At 35.2% G+C, this 22,548-nt stretch overlaps 1 protein-coding gene across 5 annotated transcripts in view; it reads left to right on the top strand.

Annotated features, from left to right (window-relative positions):
• The window catches only part of KCNH7 (potassium voltage-gated channel subfamily H member 7), a 461,513-nt gene extending 447,285 nt beyond the window's left edge, over nt 1-14,228 (top strand). For all 5 annotated transcript variants that reach the window (XM_082629981.1, XM_082629984.1, XM_082629982.1 and 2 more), the window contains 3 exons: nt 3,894-4,062; nt 11,869-12,061; nt 13,435-14,228. In XM_082629981.1, coding sequence (XP_082486107.1) covers nt 3,894-4,062; nt 11,869-12,061; nt 13,435-13,704 — 632 coding nt within the window. In that variant the 3' untranslated portion in view covers nt 13,705-14,228. The remainder of the gene's footprint in view (nt 1-3,893; nt 4,063-11,868; nt 12,062-13,434) is intronic.
• Nucleotides 14,229-22,548: the final 8,320 nt, after the last annotated feature.

Genomic DNA, 22,548 nt, shown 5'->3' with positions numbered 1-22,548 from the left:
CTCTGCTTAGTATTTTCTCACAGTTTTTCTTTTATAACCCTTTAATCATTGAATATATTCCTAGATATATAAAAATGTAGAGATGAAGAAGGTGTAGCAAAAAAATCAAAAGAATATAACAGAAATGAAGGAAAAATAGGATGTTCTTGACCTGGCAGGATACAAAATTATGACACAGAGTAAGTAAATATTACCTATCATTGTCACCATTATTCGAAGTGACTATATCTGACAACAAAAGTTTTATTGAATCTAGGATGTTTAGGCTTTACATTTTTCCTGAGTTACTTTCCCTATTTTATCAAATCAGCTTTTGCCGTGACCCCAAGTTGAAGTAAGCTAAGAATATATGCAGATGTTCTCTGGACAATCTAAAATCTTGATGAAGTGGATGAAAATAGTACCTCATTTATCACAGTGGAAGAATGGAATATTAGATGTGATACCAAACGTCCCCTTTTAGTTATTTATGAAAACGGATTCTGGGAAGTACTAAAAATTGAAACAGGTTGTATCATGGGAGGCAGAAATTCTGAAGAACTTGCTGAACCATCCTACTATTTCCAAGAGTCAGCATAACATGGGCCTGACATTTTTCAAAACACTTTTTTGTTGTTTTCCTCTTGCGTTTTAAAGTCTCAAGTGACAAGTCGTTAATGATATATTTTGGGGATTTGATTTGACTTTAAAATGACTCTCGCTGACAGTGAATTCTCATGCCCTTCATCTTATATTTTGCTTTGCCACTTCTTCCAATTATTTTTAATTAGCTATTCTACATGCACAATAAAAGATAGTATTCTAACAGATCATTTTAATATCTACAAATTTTAATTTTCAAACATTTACAATGCATTCCCTATTCAAATAAATAATTACCTTTAAAATTCATAGTTAAATATTCATGTCAATTGGATAAGCATGATTGATGTTGTTATAGTCTATCAGTGTGACACATGGTTAACCTGGATAATCAATACGATCAACCGATGGAGAATTCTAAAACTTTATTCACTGCAAATTTCATTCCCTAGTGATTTTCTACGGTGAGATACTGTGCAATGTTAAAGGGTTTGAATAAGATGTAAGGTGTAGCAGTAACTGCTGTAGCTTGAGCTCCTAAATCCCCACAAATTTTAGTTTTATCATCAATGGAAATGCCACTTGCATTTCTAGCATTTGTCATGCTGAATCCAACAGAGGAGCACCTTTAGACAAAACTGAAAAGAAAAAATCGAACTAAATGGACTCTGATCCTACTTAGATTGAGGTCAAAATTTGACTGTAGGAAAATTGTGTACCCAGAGCAAAGTGAAAGTTTACTTTCTGTTCATCCATTTCTAGAAATGTGTCTTGCAACTATAGCAACATTTTCCAAGGCAACCAAGTGCAGATTTTTTCTGAGCTATATTTAGAAAGTATCTACAAGGATGTTCATTTTGATTAAGACTACTAAGTCGGATTTCCCCTTTGAACTCCTTTTTTCTTTCATATTGCTGTTAAAATAAGCTAATCACACATTACTGATTTTAATAAAAGAGTAAATTATAATCAAGGAAGACTTTACTCAATAGTTTACAATTATTCTTTTTTGTTAAGAGAAGATTATCAGGTTTTTTTTCTTGAGCACTGAAGAAAAAATAGAATCCTACATAATTTATTGCATGTGATTCACCAGTGTTATTTAAAAATCAGTTTATTATATATGATTTGAGAATGAGAACTATTAGGCATAAGTGGAAATTCTCTAAGCTTTCTCAGCACAAAACTTCTGAGCATAACATGTAACTTCCATCCTATCAGTTTTTACTGTTTTTGTTTTATTGTCTAGAAAGAGGTTAGACAGGGAGAAAAACACTGGCATCATCCAACCATTAATATGTGTGTTCTGAATATTTGTTTGGCATTAATTCTCCAAAATTGAAAACCTAGTGTACTAAGACATCTTATTATTGTTTTGCCTTTTAAATAGAGTCACATGTCTGTGAATAATAAATCACACTTTTCAGTTTTTATTTTATGTTTCACTTTTCAGTGAAAATCTGCTGATGTATTACTGCGCTTAAAAGTTCAGCATTATCATTTTTTGATGTTCATTTTCATTTGTTGTGTTTAAGTATCAAGGGAAATTATATATTGTCACTTTAAAAAGAACAAAACACCAGGCTTCCATAGTCTAAGGAAGGCTTAATCACAAAGAAACATTCTGGAATTCATAGCAAGCTCTCTGAGGTCTGTTAGCCATTTCAGTAGTACAGGGAAACCTGACCTTATTTTTTTCTAATACTGTCTCTGGATATGCTAATCCCTTTGTTAGAGCTTCACCCATTTGAAGCCGAAATTGTAGGCACCTCAATAGATATTTCTGTGTATTCAGTAATAAAAGTATAGTGATAGAAAAACCATGAAGAAAAGATACAGAAATTCTGTCTGCTGCTGGAGGATAGGAGGTGCTTTTGAGCTATCTGACTGTACTTTTGGAGAAACTAGGAAAGGGAATTCAAGAAGTCCTACAAATCCTGTTCCTTGTTTCTAGAATCATAGCTAATCCTCCCCAAATCAGTTACTTTCTATCCAATTTTTAAAATAGCAAGGATATAAATTCCTTAACTTTACATAACTTTTGTCAGTGTTTAATCATAACTACTTGTCCAAAGGGGGAAAAAAGGCTTTCTATCAAAGCAAAATCACTTTTTGTTATTCAAGTCTATTTCCATGTAAAAATGAAGATCAGTTCTAGACAGGCTTTTCCTCCCACCAGCCCTCCCAGTGAGGAAAAGATGCTCCTTCTTTATCTCTGAAATAAACTCCCAACTCCACTGGTATTTTTTCCTGAGTTTTATTTCCCAGCCTTTTAATCATTCTAAGTACTTCTCTAGATACATGAAATGTAGAGGGGAAGAAAGCATAGCAAAAGCCACCAAAAGTTTATGACAGAAATGAGAGGGAAAGTAAGATATTATATCTGCCCTCAAATATTGACAACTTGCAAATACAGATTTTAGGAGAAACAGTAAATTAAATGAGGCTCAGAAAATGAAGTTCTATAAGGAAAATGATTAAAACCTTGTTAGACTGAATTCTTCAAGGGCAGAGCCTATGTTTTCTTCATCTCTAACTCCCCCACGTTTAGCAGCGTGTCTGGAACTTAACAGACATGAGGACCATCTGAAAAGTGGACTTGAACAGGTAAACAATATGTTTTAAAGTATAGCAGCATAAAAATATTCTAAATAAAAGAGCCCCAAGAAAAAATATTGGAAATTAATGGACAGAATATGTTAAAGGACAGTGCAGAAGGAGCTACAAGGAAACATAAAAACATGAAATAATGTCATAGGACTAGAGACTTTAGGACTCTTCCCATCCTTAGTGGCTCATCCTTGGCTCTACTTTGAGTTGGGTTTCTGAAGATCATCACTTCCCCATGGCTGTCTCTTCTTGAGCCCACTCTGAATCATGAAGTATGCAAATTATTCTGGGTGAAAGAGCCCTAAAATCTTCAACCTGAGGTGCAGCAGTACATACAAATGGTGCTGTTTCTTCCCAAATGTAAAAGCACAAAGTCATTGCTCTCTAACCAGAGTTCGGGGTTGGCCATCCATGTTTTCCTCTTAGCACAAAATAGAAAGAAGACAAAATTGTACTCAAGACTCATAACTGGCTGTATGTTTTTATTCGTATGGAAATGGGTGTGGGAAGTGGCAGACAGGATCGGGGTGGATGAGATTCAGCTACCAACTGGTTGTGGCCCCTGGACAGGTCCCTGGGTCACTCTGGTTCTCTGTCTTCCCGTTAAACTCCAAGACCCCTTCCTGCTTGTATTGCGGATGTCTCTGGAGCTACAAATGGGCACCCAAAGAAGTTGACATCCATCTTGCCCTTTCCCACAGATATCGCTGACACCAGAAGCTGGGAAAGAGAAACTGCCGGAACTCAGGCTGATGAGTCTAGTCCCTCAGCGCTTCCGCGAGCTGCCTGGGGGATCTCTGAAACGGAAAGTGACCTCGCCTATGGAGAAGTGGAGCAAAGATTAGATCTGCTCCAAGAACAGCTTAACAGGTATACGCAATAGCCAGGCAAAGGGAAAACATAGTCCAAGCCCTTAGCTGGGTCTAGCCTTACTCTTTGTAAATAGCAAATTCGTCCTACCATAGATGGCATATACACTTCTTTATACACTTACTTATTTAAAAGAAGACTATAAGTTGACAGAATTATTAATCTGTCTTGCAAGGAGCATTTATTTAGAATGCTTCACACTTTTGGCAGCATGAATCCTATTTTTTCTTTACTTGTCATAAAATTAGTATATATCATCAGCATTGGCTGCCTAAGAAACCTTTTTTATCCCCTCAAAATAATTCATATTTAGTTTGTTGACTAACACCTTTCCTCTTTCAATCCTCCTTTTGCACTTTTTGGTTGTTCATGGTAATATAGTTATGTGGTATGGTATTTTTTTAAGAATATTGACAAAATGATTTCAACATTTAGTTTTTCAGCCAACTTGTCAAAAATGTGATTGAGTTAAAGTCCAGATCCTCTCCATTTTCCCTCCATCTTTGATCTCTAACCTTTTAAGATAAAGAATAAATTTTGGTTTTAGGAAGAATGGAACCCTTTAACCCAAATCTACATGGATTCCTTAAAATTAAACTGATCAATGACATTCAGGGAAAAAAACAATAGATGTATAAGTATGATACTGCTTTAGTTGTGTTACATGTGGAAAGTGACCTCGAGTCAAGGTAGTTTCCAGGACATCACTGGGCAAGGTATTCCAGTAGCCACAGACAGAAAACTGCATGGATTAAACTAAAATGTTCAAATCACAGGATTTACTAAATCAATTTAAAACACACAGTGAGTGATGAGGAACACCAGATGGGGTAATTAACACATTTCTAATAAGTGCAATCCTGGTAAAAGAACCATACAACCTGTATCCTGATTTATGCAAATATATATATATATATATATATATATATATATATATATATACCTCATCAGCCTTCCAGGCTGAAGGTGTGGTTATGAGGACCAGAGTTTAGGTTTACACAAAAGGGGTCCACAGATAAAGAAAATCCCCAGTGCCGATGGCACACTTGCTCTATCACAGACATGTAAGGCCGAGTACACCTGGCCACAGTTGTGGCATTTCAGTTAGCCTGCTGAACAGCCATGTGTTTTATTGGCCTTTATAGGTAAAAAACAGGTGTCAGAAGGAGCTTATACTGTGTGTGTGTCACCAGTGGGTGACCAAACTTGGGGGTGGCAGTCGTCTACCCAGAGGTGACAGGAGAATAATTTGTTGTTTCCATCTCTTTCCATGTATAAGCCATGCTCTGGTTTGTTACATCATATTTCAATTCTATCTTTGGGGTGTCTTGCAGGTTGCTACCATGCTGTGTGTATTTAACGCATCTTATGAATTCTGCCCATGTGTAACAAGCTACTTGCTTACTTGTTCTCTATACTTACCACATTCTATGAGTTTTGTTTATACTGCATAAGCTAGCTATCTATGCTTAATGTTTCTTCTGTGTTTTATCAATGCTGCTTGTAGTTGTATTGCTTTTTTAAATCTTTGTGCCTGAATTGAACAGTGTCAAACAATACAGTAAACATAAAAATGTATGCACACACACATACATTACCATGAAAGATGAATTAGCAATTAAAACAGACAAAAGGAATTAGAAAACCTACAAATTTGTAAATTGAAATAAATTTGTATGCCTTAATTTCAAACAGAAGTAAGACAATACTGTATGAATTAAATATTTAATTTTGTATTTTTTGTTTTCATGTAATTTAATCAAAGTTTAAAAGTTAAAAAACTGAGGTCTATATCCCATTCTCAAGTGCCAAATGGAAGTCTTGTAAAATTGAAACTTATCTGAGAAAATTAAAACAAACTATCATTTACTTAGAGTCAGTAATTCCTAATTAAGGTTTAAGAACTTAACATGATCATACTTATTATTGCTCAGAGAAGCATATTTAGTTAATTAGTACATTTACTATCTCTCCCTGCTATTTATACCAAGCTACATTGATTTTTTAGCCATAACATATATCAAAATATACACTGTACGCACAAAAGAATTGATAAAAGTGTGATCTCTGAACTTTAACTTCCTTGATTCCTGCCCATTCCTTTATTGTGAAACATATGGTATGCATTCAATTCCTGGAGTAAATGGGAAAATTACTGAATGAATGGATTAATGACAGGGACAGCAGTGATTTCTTCAGCATGATACTCACACAGCACTTGCAATTGGTTAGCCTAGATTAAAGTCATAACTCTTCTACTTAACTACTAACAGGATGACTAGATCAAGTCATTTAAATTTCTCCAGCCTCAGTTTCTTTCTTTGACCTATACTGACCTGCATTACTGTTGTAAAGACTAAGGTAATACATGTGGAGAGTGTATATGCTACAAAATAGAAAGTGCTGTAATTAGATAAAATATGATTATTTTTTCTAGCTGCGTGTGGTCTTCGATTCAGTGCACGGGCTTCTCTCTAGTTGTGGCATGCGGGTTTTCTCTCTCTAGTTGTGGTATGAGGGCTCCAGGGCGTGTGGGCTCAGTAGTTGTGGTGCATGGGCTTAGTTGCCCCACGGCATGTGGGATCTTAGTTGTCCGACCAGGGATCGAACCCATGTCCCCTGCATTGGAAGGCAAATTCTTTACCACTGGACCACCAGGGAAGCCCCAGTAAAGTATGATTAACAATGAACTTAACTTCTATTATTGATGTTTGTCTGAGTATGTTCTCTTGCTTTTCATTTGTTTCTGTGTTTCCTGATTGGGACCTTTCTTCTGGATGAAAATTGAGATTTTAAGGTTCCCTTGTTGCCTCATCATGGATACCAATCATTGCTGCTAGTGTAAATCAAAGATTACTGAAAATACTTGCCTTTAATGTGCCCTGGGGCTGAAAGTGTAAACTTTTAAGGGCATATACATCCAGGACCCATTTGGCTTGCAACTGTACTTTAATACTAATAATTCTTATTACTTTATTACATTAGTTTTAGAATGAATTTTTTTTTTTTTTTTTTTTTTTTTTTGCCGTACGCGGGCCTCTCACTGTTGTGGCCTCTCCCGTTGTGGAGCACAGGCTCTGGACACGTAGGCTCAGCAGCCATAGCTCACAGGCCCAGCCGCTCCGCGGCATGTGGGATCTTCCCAGACCGGGGCATGAACCCGTGTCCCCTGCATTGTCAGGCGGACTCTCAACCACTGTGCCACCAGGGAAGCCCCTAGCATGAATTTTTTATGATACTTTTTTCACAGCCAAACTGCAACTAAATCTTTTTTTTTGATATATCCTAGCATCTGTATGTTTTTTAACATATTTATTTTCTTTGACTAACTTCTTCCTATTTAGCTCTGAAATTGTCACAAACATTTTATTGCCTGACTCACCTTAGCCTCTTTTGGATTTAAAATCCAAAACATTGCATTTTTACTGCACTGCCATCTCCAAGAACCTCTTACCTCCAGTTTACTCTAGAAGGCAAACATATAGAAAACAAGTTTGAAGAGGGCAGCTCAATTTAGACTTCAACTTTGCAAGGTAAGAATCCTGGGACTCTTTCTAGAGTTGGGTCTACTCTGTTTAGCCTCAGTATTCTGTTCAAATGTAGTAGAACTGTGAATTCTATCCCATTTGTTTCACCCAAATACACATATTAAGTACACAGTGCAATAAAAACAAATATAAATGGTCCATCTTGAATCATTCTGGCTGCTGCTGCTTTTCTGCTTTAATGGCCAATTAAACTATATGCAGGGTTAAAAGTTTATGTAAGAAATGTTCTTACATATTTATATATTATGCCTACAGATATACATATATTGGTAAATCGCTCATTGTTGATCCTAAAGCAGTGCTTCTCGAACTTTAATGTGCTTTCGAATCACCTGGGGATCTTGTTAAAATGTAGATTCTAAGTCTAGGTCTGGAATCGACAGAGATTCCACATTCTAACAAGCTCCCAGATTTGAGCATGCTTTGCATAGCGAGGGCCTAGAGGATATAAAAGCTTTCAGTGATGATTCCATCCCTTGCAGAACACTGTGCCTGGTACACTGTGGGTCTTTGAATAAGTGAATGAAAACATTCATTTTACACAGCTGTATAGTTATGCTGATGTAGGGGAAGAAAAATAAATTTTCCTCTACCTTTCTGAGTTCTTGGCTGAAACCCCTATAATAAAAGACAGATTAATAAGAAAACAACAAACATAAATTTATTAACATGTATACCTCACATACACATGGGTGATACTCAAGGGAGAATTAGTAACTGCCTGAGGTGCCTTAGAACTGAAGATTAAATACCATCTTAATAGGGAAAGGGGCTGGGGGATGTAGGTCTCTTAGAGGAGAATGAATGATCATTAGGAAGGTGAATGGGTCCTTAGAAGAATAGATGGGAGGTATGATAGTTTGTGACAAAGTTTGTCTCAGTGTGATGCCTCTTCTGTGACAAAAGTCAATCTTCCCTGGTTGTTGAAACTCCCAGGGAGGGGATTTATGACAACTGAGTTCCTTCTGGAAAATCTGCCTTTAGGCAGATAAGGGAAGTTCAGAGAAAGCTTTTCCCTACACTTGCTATTCTCCAAGTGCCTACAGCTCAAAAGAATCAATATGCCAAAGTGGCTTGTTTTGGAGTGACATATGCCTTCACTGACAAAAAAAAAAAAAAAAAAATTATAAAATTGGGTTATTCTTTTCTGTTTTAAAGACAAAGCTGGACTTTTTCAAAATTCTCTGTAATTCTTCCAGAGTAGAGCAGATTACTTGTGTCATTAGAAGAGTCCATTCCAATTAAGCTGATAGACCCTAGCCATAAAACATGAAAATACAACCTATGCATAGTAAAGAAATTCCTCACTAAAGCTCTTCTTTGTTGAATGTTTTAGTCTGTTTGGGCTGCTATAACAAAAATACAATAGACTGGGTGGTTTATAAACAACAGATATTTATTTCTCAGTTCTGCAGACTGGAAAGTTCAAGATCAAACTGCTGGGAGATTCAGTATCTACTGAGAGCCAGCTTCCTGGTTCATAGACGGCTGACTTCTCTCTCTGTCCTCACATGGTAGAAGGAAGGGAGCTCTTTGGGGCTCTGGTTTATGAGGCACTAATGCCATTCATGAGGGCTCTACCCTCATGACCTGATTAAATCCCACAGGCCACACCTCTTAATACCATCCCATGGGGGGTTAGGATTTCACCATTAGCACTTCAACATAAACATTCAATCCATTGCATTGAACTACCCAAAATATCAGATTACTGGTTAATAAAACCAAACCAAGGTTTGGTTCAAAGTCACTGCAGGAAGAGAGACCACCACCTAGACAGAGTCTAAAGTGTTATCTCAGAAGGGGAAGTAAGAAGTAGGATATTTATAGGATTTGGAGCCTGATCCTTTTAAGGTGGGAAACTGAGTGGATCTGGGCAAAGTTCATAATATAATAGTTCAGAATTGATGGACACAGTGAAGTGAGGGCCTTGAAGCAAGTATGGATAAATAAAATTTGTTTGATTAAGCAAGTTTATTTGTTCAAAAGAGCAGATTGCTGTCTCCAGTGAGTTAATCTATAGAAATTTCCTGAAGGAGTAAAGTTATTTATTCCCTTAGACTTATTTTTCCCAGGCAGAGTTTTCCTGAAACAACTGTCATGTTGACAGAGGTGGTCTGCTGTCTTAGCTAAGTCATGTTGGCACAGTCTTGTTCTCACCCTGCACCAGCTGTTCCACCTGCATGTGATGGTCTTGTGTTCAGGAATCCTACTCATGGTAGCATGTTGCTATTACACACTTCCAATAGGTTTTTCCCTCATCGACACTATTCAAATAGATAGAATCTATGAGACCGAGATCCTGTTTCTTGGAGACCCCTGCTGTTTGACAAAGGTTTTGTGAGGACTCAAAATCATTATCATAGGGCTTCCCTGGTGGCGCAAGTGAATGAGCGTCCGCCTACCGATGCAGGGAACACAGGTTCATGCCCCCGTCTGGGAAGATACCACATGAAGCAGAGCGGCTGGGCCCGTGAGCCATGGCCGCTGAGCCTGTGCGTCCGGAGCCTGTGCTCTGCAACGGGAGAGGCCACTGCGGTGAGAGGTCCGCGTACTGCAAAAAAAAAAAAAAAAAAAAAAAAAAAAAAGATCATTATCATAATTTTTGACTCTTTATTGGGTCTTGAATCCCATTTGTTGATGCAGTTTTTATTATTCCACTCTCCATGCCCAAAGCCTTTTACATGTAATGTGTAAGCCACTCCCTAAATATTAAATGCTGTTAATGATGGGATAAATTCATACAGAAATATTTACAATGGATGTAGAATTTTCCTTGGGGACTCAGAGGAGAGAGAAATTAATTTTGAATAAGGGAAGATTTGGGGGTGCAGATAAAAATTTGTGCTGTACCTTGAAGTGTGAAAGAAAAAATTGATGCATAATAAAATAACGAGTCTTCTCTGTTTAGTTGGCACCATAAAAATATTAGATTGGAACAATGGGTAACAAATAGATAAATAAACTAGTTGATAATTCAAATTTTCTTTTTCAGTGCGTGGTTTTGACATTTGCAAGGCACAATCATGTATAATCTATAGCTATTTGTTTAGAAGACACTAACCTATATGGCTATATATACCAAATATAGAAAACCTGCACAAATAATATGTTATCATGATTCTCAGAAGGAAGATTTGTAGTGTCAATGTTAAAAACTAAAAGGAAAAAAATGATTTTTTCTCATGTTATCCAGGTTTATTCCATTCTCAAATCAAAGGCTAAGTTCTCTCCACTTTGAATTTCACAAATACAGCATGTACGTAATTGAGCAAAATTGTCTATGATTTTAAATTTTTGGTAAGATTTACCTTTTCCTTGCATTTTTCCCTGAAACAAAATAGTAAGCACAAATAAGTAAAGAGTTTAAAGTATTCTGAAGAGGCATATGGTCCAAATTTTCTGTTCTTATACCCACAAAATCCTTTTTTAATACTGTTAGCACATGCAAAGGAGGGGAATCAGATCCATTGTATTTTGCTATCTTTCCCTTGAATTTTAATTTAAAATGAGAATGAAATTAACAGGCCAGTAGGCTACTTGTGAGCTTTGGGGAAAAAAATGATCAGACTGGTATTTTGCAAGCCAGATTGGTTACAGAAGCAAGTGAACTTTTATGTTTGGTCTGTTTCTTAATTACCAAAGGCTCCAAACTGTAGATGGGAAAGGAATTTAGCATTTGACAGTACTTAACATTAAGGAAAGAATACAATGAACGATATACAATATTTGATGTTTATAGGAGAGAGGCAAAGTAAAATATAGATAATATAAATTTGGAACACATAAGAAATTATCCAGTTGTTGCAGCTATAAGAGAAATGTGCTATGACATCTTTTTAAACAGTAAATAAAATGTTCACAAGAAACTGACCAAAACCTGATAAAAAGCACAGAGAATGACTGATTAAAAATGGATTCTGAATGCATTTTACATTTTGAAGTCAATAAAGCTTAATTGTAAAGATGTAATACAATGTACACTGTGAAAACGTAGCCTCTTCATTCAGCTGTTTTTTTGTTAAGATCAACGAACAGGAAAGCAACGATCTTTATCAGAGCCATTAGTGAGATATAGAAAGTGAGCATCTCCGTGCTCCCTCTCCTGTCCTTCTTGTTTAAAGCAGGGCTGTAATTCTGTTCTTTGGTGGTGCTGCAATTTTCTCAAATGCTTTGCAATCCTGGGTAATTTTCTCAAATGCTTTGCAATCCTGGACAACTTTAGGACTGTCTTCCCCCATTTCTGTCTGTCCTGCAGACTTGAATCCCAAATGACTGCAGACGTCCAGACCATCTTACAGCTGCTGCAGAAACAAACCACTGTGGTCCCCCCAGCCTACAGTATGGTAACTACAGGAGCAGAGTATCAGAGACCTGTCATCCGCCTGACGAGAACCAGTCATCCGGTAGCATCCATCAAGACGGATCGAAGTTTCAGTCCTTCCTCACAAGTGAGTATAGATAGCGTGTAACCAAAAGTGTCTCTCAAAGTGTGTTTCCAGGGACCACCTGAATCAGAATCACCTGAGCTGCAGTGGAAAATACAGATTCTCATCTCCATCTCTGTTTTTCCTCAATTAGAACATCTGGGAATGAGCCTTTGTAATCTCCATGTTAAACAAGCTCCCCAACCCCGACCTTTTCCCCCGATTCTTTTGCTCATTTAAACTTTGGGAACAATGGACCTAGAAGAATGATCTTAAAATACTAGTACTTTTTTTTTTAAGAAAAAGCTTTTTTTCAAATATCAATCTACTTAAGTTTATAAATGGTAGAGCTTTGAAAGCTAAGGATTAGTCCTGGGTCCAAAACATGCTTCAAATAAAGGTTTGTAATTTGCTCTAGTGACAAGAGGCACCGTTGGGCAGGGTCTCAGGAAGGAAGGGGCAGAGAAATAGCAGCCATAACAAGCAATAGCAAGACCTGAGATCCAAGTGTAATCAGACTAGTAACCACATCTGTGCCCCACCCATCACCAGTGAGCTCTAAACTTTTCTCACCTTGGTGATGGTAAGAGGAATGTTAGTGTCCTTATCTTTCCGCTGAAGTCCTGTGAGGAACCCTTTGAATTATGTTAATAGGAAAAGTCCAACTCCTTTGGAATTCTATTTTGGGAATCATTCTTAATTACTTAAACACTGTGGCCAAACTGGACCTAAGAACAATGATTTAAATAAGAATTTACAGAACCATCTTGTAAAAACTTTTTTAGAAGTTTGGGAATTGAGTGCAAAATGCTCTGGGGAATGAAACTATATTAATAGCACGAGGTAATGTGACTAAAGGAAAATAATGCAATTTTTCTAAAATATGAAAGTAGAGATTAATTTATCTCGAGTTTTGAATGGCTGGGAAACAATGTAAAACCATGTACTTTGTTTTTTGCTTTCAGTGGATTTAGATGATATTTTCTGCCAAGGGATGGGTGATTTTCCTTCCTTTCTTTTTTTCTTTCTCCTTGTTCTCCAAAGGTACTCACCAAATGACCCACCTTTTTGATCACAGTTTTGTTGGGAATTTTGAATTAAAACTAATCTGGAAAACTCAATGTGAAATATTGTGTTTTAAATAATAATAATAATAATAATCTGATATGGCTTCAGAGTAAAATTAAAGATCTTGGAATGGTTATATAGGATTATCTAAACTGATACCTGACCTTCAGTATCTTGACCCACCTTTGAGAGGGAAAGATTGGTTAATACCACTAATCAAATACAGATTTATGGAAAAAGAAAACATGTTTAGATTTCATGAGTGTAATTTTAGAAATATGTCCAAATGAATTATAAAAACATGTTTTCTTCTCTTTTCTTTCTATCAGTGTCCTGAATTTCTAGACCTTGAAAAGTCTAAACTTAAATCCAAAGAATCCCTCTCAAGTGGGGTGCATCTGAACACAGCTTCGGAAGACAACTTGACTTCACTTTTAAAACAAGACAGTGATCTCTCTTTAGAGCTTCACCCCCCGAGGCAAAGGAAAACTTGCCTTCATCCAATTAGGCATCCTTCTTTGACAGATTCATCCCTAAGCACTGTAGGAATCTTGGGTCTTCATAGGCATGTTTCTGATCCTGGTCTTCCGGGGAAATAATCATTTTGTACTATTTCTTCCACATACAATGTAAGTGCTTTTAATGGCTGATTTCCTTTTTTGTATTTAAATCCTCTCTACTTGACTCAGGGGCTCACAAGTTACCATTATATGCAAAAGTACTGTATATTTTCCTAAATTGAAGCTTGTAAGGTAAAATTGAGCAGTTAGGATGTAAATATATATATGAACTCTTTTGTTCCAAATGTTAAAACTGCCAGCATCTCAAGGCATCTTATTTTTTATTTTTATTTTTTAAATCATGTGCATGTTAGGAAACTCCAATTTCTCTTGCATGGAGACTCCTATTTACTGCTTTTACTAAACCCATACTTTGTTATGAAAATGCCTTCCAAGCAAATAAGAAAGCAAAGGATAAAATTGTTCATGGATGCAACTCAGATGATCCTCAACTCTTGGAAGTTCAAGGGGGAGATAGGGAAACTTGTCACTTTTGAGGACAGATACCCTTCTGGATTGAGATGTTTATAGTGAATTACATTCATTCCTGCACGCTAATATATATATATATATATATATATATATATATATATATATATATATATATATATATATATATATATATATATATACAGTTTTAGAGTTATAAATCCTGCACGCTAATATATATATATATATATATATATATATATATATATATATATATATATATATACAGTTTTAGAGTTATAAATCTCTGACAGTAGAGGAAACCATCTCCAAATACATGAATATAGGCCAGCTTTAATGAGGACAAAAAGGCCTTTCTATTTAAAATTCTGTCTCTAACTGCATTCACAAACTCCCTAAAATATTTTCCACTGGCAAGTTTCCTTGAATGCTCAGAAACAAGTTTCTCTAATTTTTCTTTTTCTTTGGTGGCGGGGGTGGGGTGGGAGGGATTCTTCTTCAGAACTGCTAAAATGCTACAGACGCAAACTGATATCCACAGCTTTCTTCTGACTCATATTTTAGGGCAATCCTGAATTTGATCAAAAGAGTTTATTGACGCACATTGTTTTCTTTCCAAAAACGTACAATTTTAGTGGATTTGTGTGGCGAAACTAGCTTCCATGAAGTATATGCCGTGCTATGGCTTTCTAATCCCGGCTGTAAAAGAACAATGTGTATTTACCTACGTATAAGGAAAATGCACAAACCAGCAGAAAAATTTTAATTTTATTTGGTTATTCAAATACATTTGCTAATCAAAGATTAAATGAAAATCTATCCTGTATGGATTGGGCTGAATATATATTGACTCCAGAATATCAGAATATACCACGGAATATATTTTACTATATTCGACTGTTAGATTATTTTGGGGGAGTGGTGGTATATGCCTCTCATAAAATCAGGGTACAGAAAAATTGCAAGCTAACTTAAGATTCTGTTTAGTCAAATTCTAGTTGAGAAATTTTATTTTTCAATTCATTTGAATACAATTTTTAACTTTTTATGGACTGGCCCATTGTATCCTCTCCTTCTGAAGAAAATTGTGAAAATCCTTGAAAGTTTCTTTATCCTTTACTAATTTTTACACTCACATATATTTTTAAAGAGACATTATGTCTGTGTACATTATTAAATGGATTAATATCTATCCCTCCAGGATAGAAATATAATCTATTGACTTACTTTTACCTTTGACACTAGAATATTAGTTTCAGATACGAGCAATTTATTTAAATTTACAAAACTTTGCACTACTTAAAATATGATTAAAGCGACCTTAAATTGCTCCATATATGTTTTTTAATGGTTCCATAAATTACTAATCTGTGGGGGGATGCAATCTGTAGGCACAGGCATGTTCTTGTCCCTGCTAAATTTGTGCAGACAAAAACATACAAGATCAAGTACACATGACAGAATGATCAGTCAATTCAATAGAAGTATAATAATTCTAACCAGCTTTCCAAACCATTTGGTGTTATGCAGATAGAAATTTAGGGACTAACCGATGCTTTCTCTTCCTCATTCAACAAACTTTTATGGGTGCCTAGCAGGGAAGAGAGAAATGGCTGCCTCTGATTCAGAGGACAACTTAGGGATTTTACTTCCATATTTAGGCAGATTTTTGCAGCTGCAACAAGTTTCATGAGGATTGTCAGTCCAAGGTCCAGAGAAATTCAGAATGAATTCACCAGAGAATGTTCATTTGTAGAGGGAGAGGATTTGGCAGGTGAGGAATTTAGATCTGATTGTTTGATTAGTGAACGCTTCACTGCACCATTTGGTATGACATGCATAAAATTCAGCCTTCCACACATAGTCTCTATACTTCTTTATAAAAACTAAGCACGAAGAAATAGGAAGATAGGGAGGGGTGTGCAAGCATCCAGATTGTTTAAATTCTAGTATAACATAAACCTTTTTTCTTCTTAATTCCTCAACATAAAAGAATTGCTTGATAAAATCTCAGAGAGTTGGACAGGATTAGGAAGGCCCATTCCTACAGGATATTAGCTTTAAAAGAGCCCAAGCAGTATAAAGATGTGGTGAGTCAGGCATAAAAGTCAGAAGACTTAGTAGTTACAGTGACTTAAACCAAAGGAATTATCTTAATTTAAAAGATTCACCCTCTTGTCCTAGCCGAATATCTATCTAATGCCTCAAGTCACTGTCACTTTCCCCATGGGCGGTAGCAAAAACAGTCTGAGCCCTCCATCTTGGACCCCTGCTGAGAGCCAGGTTTAACTGCTGTAGGTTTAACAGCAGTATAGCAACCGCTCTCCTTCTAGGTAATTAAAAGCACTAACATAATCCTTTTTGCCTTCCACCTAAAAATAATATTAATATTTATATTAATATAAATATTTATATTTAAAATAATATATAATATTAATATTTAGGTCTCCAGGCCTAAATAAAATGACATCTAATATCTAAAGTTTATTTGGGTTAGATGTTTTCTGATGGTATTATTTGCTGGGCAGAGATCTGAAAGACTTATCAGTTTACCCTACAGAGGAATCCCATACTCTTAATTAGTTGAGAAAACCAGGAATGAAAAACGCTGAAGCAATGTCCTTGTAGGGTTTTTAAATAATCACTCATTCAACAAACATGGGAAGGTAGGGGCACATCTGGGACAGTACAGTTTCTTAAGTCCATTATAATGGGTTGGTCATCAGAGTTGAACTTGACTCTTCTAGTCAGAAGATAAGGAAACCGAGTCAGGCCATAGTAGAATTTGGTGTCAGGTTTAATGTGTGTATGAAGGTTTAATGTATGTTGCTCACAAGGTCCTTTTGGAGTTGATCTTTAGCAGTGGTTCTCAAATGCCTAAAAGAACAAAGTCCTAATACAAATGTTATTTTAAAATCCCATCATATATTATCTAAGGATAAAATTGATCACCTGATCTGCCTATCTAAAATAAGAATTATTAACCATAGTATCTTTCCTCTGAATGCCTTTCATGGTTAAAAAAAGGAATCTGGTAGAACTAGTTACTAAAAGTGAATTGGAGTTTTTCAAATGGGTTATCCATGGTTAAAACCAAAAGTAGATCAATTATTTAAGTGGATTTCTAATTGTAAATGAAAATGTTTATAAATTACAAAAAAAAATTTAAATGTTATTAGATTTCTAATCACATTTTTTGCAGTAAAACAAATGTGTCTATCATGTGAGTTCAAAGAGGCACCTGAAAGACAGGATGATGATATCCTTAAGGGCAGCCCTCGAATTAGCCGCACTAGCTCCAACCACCTGGGAACTTGTTAGAAACATATTTTTGGGCGTCACCCACACCTATTAAATCAGAAGCTTTGGGGGTGGGGCCAGTAATCACATTATAACAAGCCCTTCTCCATACGATTCTGATGCACATGAACACTTTGAGAATCACCCATGCAGGGTTCTGTGGTCAGACCAACTTGGGTCTCAGCATGAGTTCATTAATAGCTGTGTGACTCTGAGCAAGTTAATTAACCTCCCTGAGTCTTTTTCCAGAGATAATGGCACCTGCCCTGAAGACACCTGAGGAGGAAATGAGGTAACATATAGGAAGTGCCTGGCACATAGTAGGTGCTCAAAAATGCTAGATTCTTTGGCCCTCATCCAGGAACATAACATTATGCTCAATCAGGAAAACAATTTTCCACAATTTAGCTTTTGCACAATGTGCAATGTCTCCAACTAAACAGCTGTTATCGAGACTAAAGTTTTCGATTCAGAAAAACTCAAGTGTAGCTATTGGTGTCTCTCTCCTAATTGTATTTTGCACTATTAGGTTTATAGCTTTAAAGTAGTACTATTCACTATAATAATTGTGAGACTATGACTCTCGTTACAAACATATCTACCCTGAAGTGATGTTAAATGCCAAGTGTGCAAAGATGATCTGTTGAATTCAGTATGACTAGAATGTATTCCGTGAAGACTGGCTCATTAAGGAAGCTTCTTTACATCCATGATAGTTCCCAAATGGATATTTAAAAATAATTTTCAAAGTACAATTTTGGAAGAAAATAGTGTTTTTTCAGAAAATAGAATTTCACAGTTGTAATGGCTCTTTTCAGGCATCTAGGCCCACTCCCTCATGGCACAGACATTACATTACACAGACGTAGCCTGCCCGAGCTCTAGTGTGCAAGGGTAGCAACGGCAAGAGACTCAGTGCGGTAAGCCTGAATTCAGATCCTACCTCCTCTACTCAGTCAAGACAGACCCTCAGTGAGCCCCAGTATCCAATACTATAAAAATGAGACATCTTAAATATCTTGAAGGGGTGTTGAGGAGTCTCTGAAATATATTTGTGGAACTGCTTTGTAAACCACAAGGCACCATAAAACTATAAGACCATCGTGTGACTTATGCATCATCACAAAGGTGGTGGTCTTGTGGTACCAGTGCAGTAGCACCACTTACGTCTTCTAAAAACCTTTCAGTGCTTTCCCCTGCCTGACACTGCCTGCATTTAACCTTTATGACAAAAATCTATAAGGTATTTCTTACACAGCTCTCAAAGATGCATCTGATCAGAGTAGGAGAATGCCAGCATTAGGGAAGCTTCCTCTGCCATAGCACCCCAATATTAGTCAAATATTACCTTTGTCCAAGATCCATAAAATTACATTTACATTGCAATTGTTTTCTAGGTATGCAATAGCTTCCCCTTCTCCCTCTCACTTAAGTGTTTTCATTTAAAGGTGTTTTTTCTTGTGGTTCTCGTTAACTTACTATGCAGTGATGTCAACCTTTTAAAAACTAAATGAATTGTGTTTTTAAATGCTTTATAAAGCATTAGGTATTGTGATTAATCAGTGCCCAAGCTTAGAATAATTCATTACATGCTCTTGTGGTACAAATACATTTTAAGAATATGCAATACACAGAAGAAAACTCACAGGAAGACATGAATTATTAATAACTATTAATAATTGACAGCATAAAAGAAATTATTACAAGGCTTATATAAACTATTAAATGAGGGTTGAGAGAGATGACTAACATTTATTTAAAACTGACACATTATTACTATGAATAGAATAACACATCTCGAGAAATGCAATGTTAAGAACACAGAACCATAAAATTGACCAATTGCATTGTTCTTCCAATCATAATCCAACTTTAAGTGAGAATACCAAGAATTACTACAGAAATGCTCCCAATAAAATTTTTGAGAAGTGGCAATATTAACATGATTATTCTTGAAAAGCTAGTATCAAAACCCAGATGAATTCCTGAATTGCAGTCATGACATCTGTGACTTACATTAGTTTATTTATATTTTGAGAGACACAAAATAATTTAGCACAGCCATGGTTTTAAAGCACTGTATGTTTTACCTATGTTCTTTGTACGTCCACTGTCTGTATATTAATGGTGTTTTTAGGTTGAAAATAATCAAATAATCACAACTGTTAACATGTAAACTGTATTTTTTAATACTGACAATATAGTTTGAGTATTTGAGAAAATTCCACACAATTCCATCATTCTTATGTTATTTAGGTGTAAAATTCAAAGATCAGTAATCTTATAATTAACTCCTCCAGAGTCTCATCAAAATGGCCCTATAATTACAATAGCACTGAAATAATATGGTACTTTTTTTCCCAAATATTAAGGAAAAAGGATAAAAATATTGGGGAATTCCTAGTGTTTAATCTCCTAGGCACCTGCCAATTTTAATTAAAGGCATATTACCTATTTTTAGCTGAAATTTGTTTTCTATAATTTTGTTAGGAATATGTATACCAGAATGTTTGCCAGTTTAAAAAATAATAATTTCAAACAGTAATGTGTGTAATTACTTGAAAACGTCAGTCATCTGATATAAAGAAGCTCGCTCACATTGGTTAAGTAGTAGTACTTTGGAATGCTTTAAACATAATGGAACAATCTACCAAAACACGTATATTTCCTAGTCTTTATGCACATAACATAGCATGAAATCATGATGCTTTTGAAATACTCTGTGCAGAAATATTTATTTTTTAGCAAATATTTTCTTCAGAGATTGGTATGTGATATTGACAGTGTAATCTACTTGCACTAGTTTTGCAATAACCTTCCACAAATAACTGTAAATAAGAAAACTGTAAATTTCATGTAAAAATGGTTGCAAATTTTTGGTAGCTAAAAGTGTACAAGTTGTATTGAAAATATAGTATATATACATAATTTAAGAATGAAGCATATAATTTCTGATCTATTTATACATGAAAATTCAAGAATTTGTAAAAGAAATTATTTTGGGGAAAAAGAAAGTAAATCTCATTAGCTACTTAGGATACTTCTTTTATTAGAGAAGCCAACTCTTTCCAACATTTTGCTAGGTACAGTGATAGATACAGGCATGGTGGTGCTGATGTATTTCATAAAATCACATAATTGTAACAGTGCTACAGTTTTACTGAGTTCCACTGAGGCGCTAGTAAGCTGGACTGAGTGGTAAAAAGCATTAAATCTCAAATTAAAGAAACATAAAAACAATGCACTTTTTGCCTCTTGAGAACACAACAGTAACTTACTAAAACATTTATTGTTTGATTATTTAAATTTTCTGATGGCTAATCAGGCTTTAACTTACATGTGAGACAAATTTTTTCATAATGTATGCTTGATACATATTTTTCATCTAGAATGAAAATATTGGGATATTACTTTCATTTGCCTAAGTTTCATACATTCTTAATTCTTCCCCTGGAATAATTTATCTATTATTTTTTAAAACATCAAACTATCTTCAAAGAAAACTTTTAAATAAAATTGGTTAATCATAATATGGCATGTTCTAAGCTAAGGGCTGTTTAGTCTGTTTAAGGTTGAGAATACCTACCATTCACTTTTAACGTTTAAAAAACCAAGAGAACATTCCCTACTTGATAAATAAAAAATGAAATCAGAGTAGCAGAAAGCACTGCATTGATATCTACAAGTGAAGCTGATTAGAAAATAAGAATCAAAGTATGAAAAAGCAAAATATTAAAAAACTTAGTCTCTTGCCTTAAATTGAGGGTAATGCATTTAGATAGCTTTGGGCAATTAAATATGTATCCACAAGTTCAATTAATCTGAAAATCATTTTTAAATGGCCTATAATTTTCAAAAGAATATGGATCTTTAATTAGTATGTTTTTAGAACATCCATACTAGCAATGTTTAGGTTATCCTTTGCAATTTCAGTAATCATAACAAGATAAAACGTGATTAAATACAGTCAACTAAAATGCAAATGACTATATGTGTATATCTGTAAACTACATATTCATATTTTTATGCTTATGGGAAAAGGTTGCACCCACACACACACACACACACACACACAGTATCAGAAGGGGTACTAATTCCTGGCATACTTGTCTCTGAATATAGCTATTAAATGACCTAGACCAATTCTTCTCACTCCCTGTAAGATTTCCGAATTGCCACCATCTCTGATGTTGCAGAAGGGGCACACCTAAAAACGTAAGTAGCACATAGGCAAGGAGCCTACTCATTCCCTAACTTTGTGGCACATCATAGTAGCGTAGAAGTGCCACCAAGGTCTACTTACTATATATTCAGATATAGAAGCACATCTGAGTTTTGAATGCTCAAAATGTAATACACAAAGCTGCATATTACCAAGCTACATGGGTAAAAGGAATGTTAATATAAGGCTCTTTTCTTTACTATATGTTTTTTTCAAATAAGTAAAAAAAGACATGGCTTCCCAGCATTCAAATAATGAGCTCATAGTGAGACAGAGAAATTTTTCATAACTTTCCCAGTTTTCTGGCAAGTAGTTTTGTGCTAAGAATTCTAAGTTACAGGACAATTTGAATTCAATATGGACATATGTGATGTTATGATCTTATTCTAGACTACAAATTATCTGAACAGTAGTCATTTAAAATCCTGCCTGCATTCATCACTATAATAACAGAAGTTCTAAATATTTATTTTTTCTTTGTATCATCTAATATTATTATGAAGTCAAGATATACTCTTAGATAACTTAGCATTGTACATTTATTTCAAAATGCTTAATTTGCTATGAAAATGATTTGATTAAGACCAACAAAAATGTGATCTTTTAATACAAGTTTCAAAGTAATCAAACACCCACGGTTGCATTTTAAAGTTTAAAAGAAAAATATGCTAACCTGAAAAATGCATTGAATTTTACTCACTAGATTTAATTTACCAGATTTTGACAAATTTATTCCTATTAATTTCCCAGAAAACTGCTACAAAGAAAACATATCATTTATGAGTCTGTCAAATATAAAAGGACAAAGAAAAGCACATTTCTGACAAATAGTATTTCTTTTGTCATTTAGTAATGCCATAACAGGTGAACTTGATTTGTATATTTTATTTAAAGAAATAATCACAAATTAA

This window comes from Mesoplodon mirus (genome assembly GCF_964341445.2).
Source record: "Mesoplodon mirus genome assembly, chromosome: 8".
Lineage (NCBI taxonomy): Eukaryota > Metazoa > Chordata > Mammalia > Artiodactyla > Ziphiidae > Mesoplodon > Mesoplodon mirus.
The sequence above is the reverse complement of the archived record's forward strand: the minus strand, read 5'-3'. Positions and strand labels throughout refer to the sequence as shown.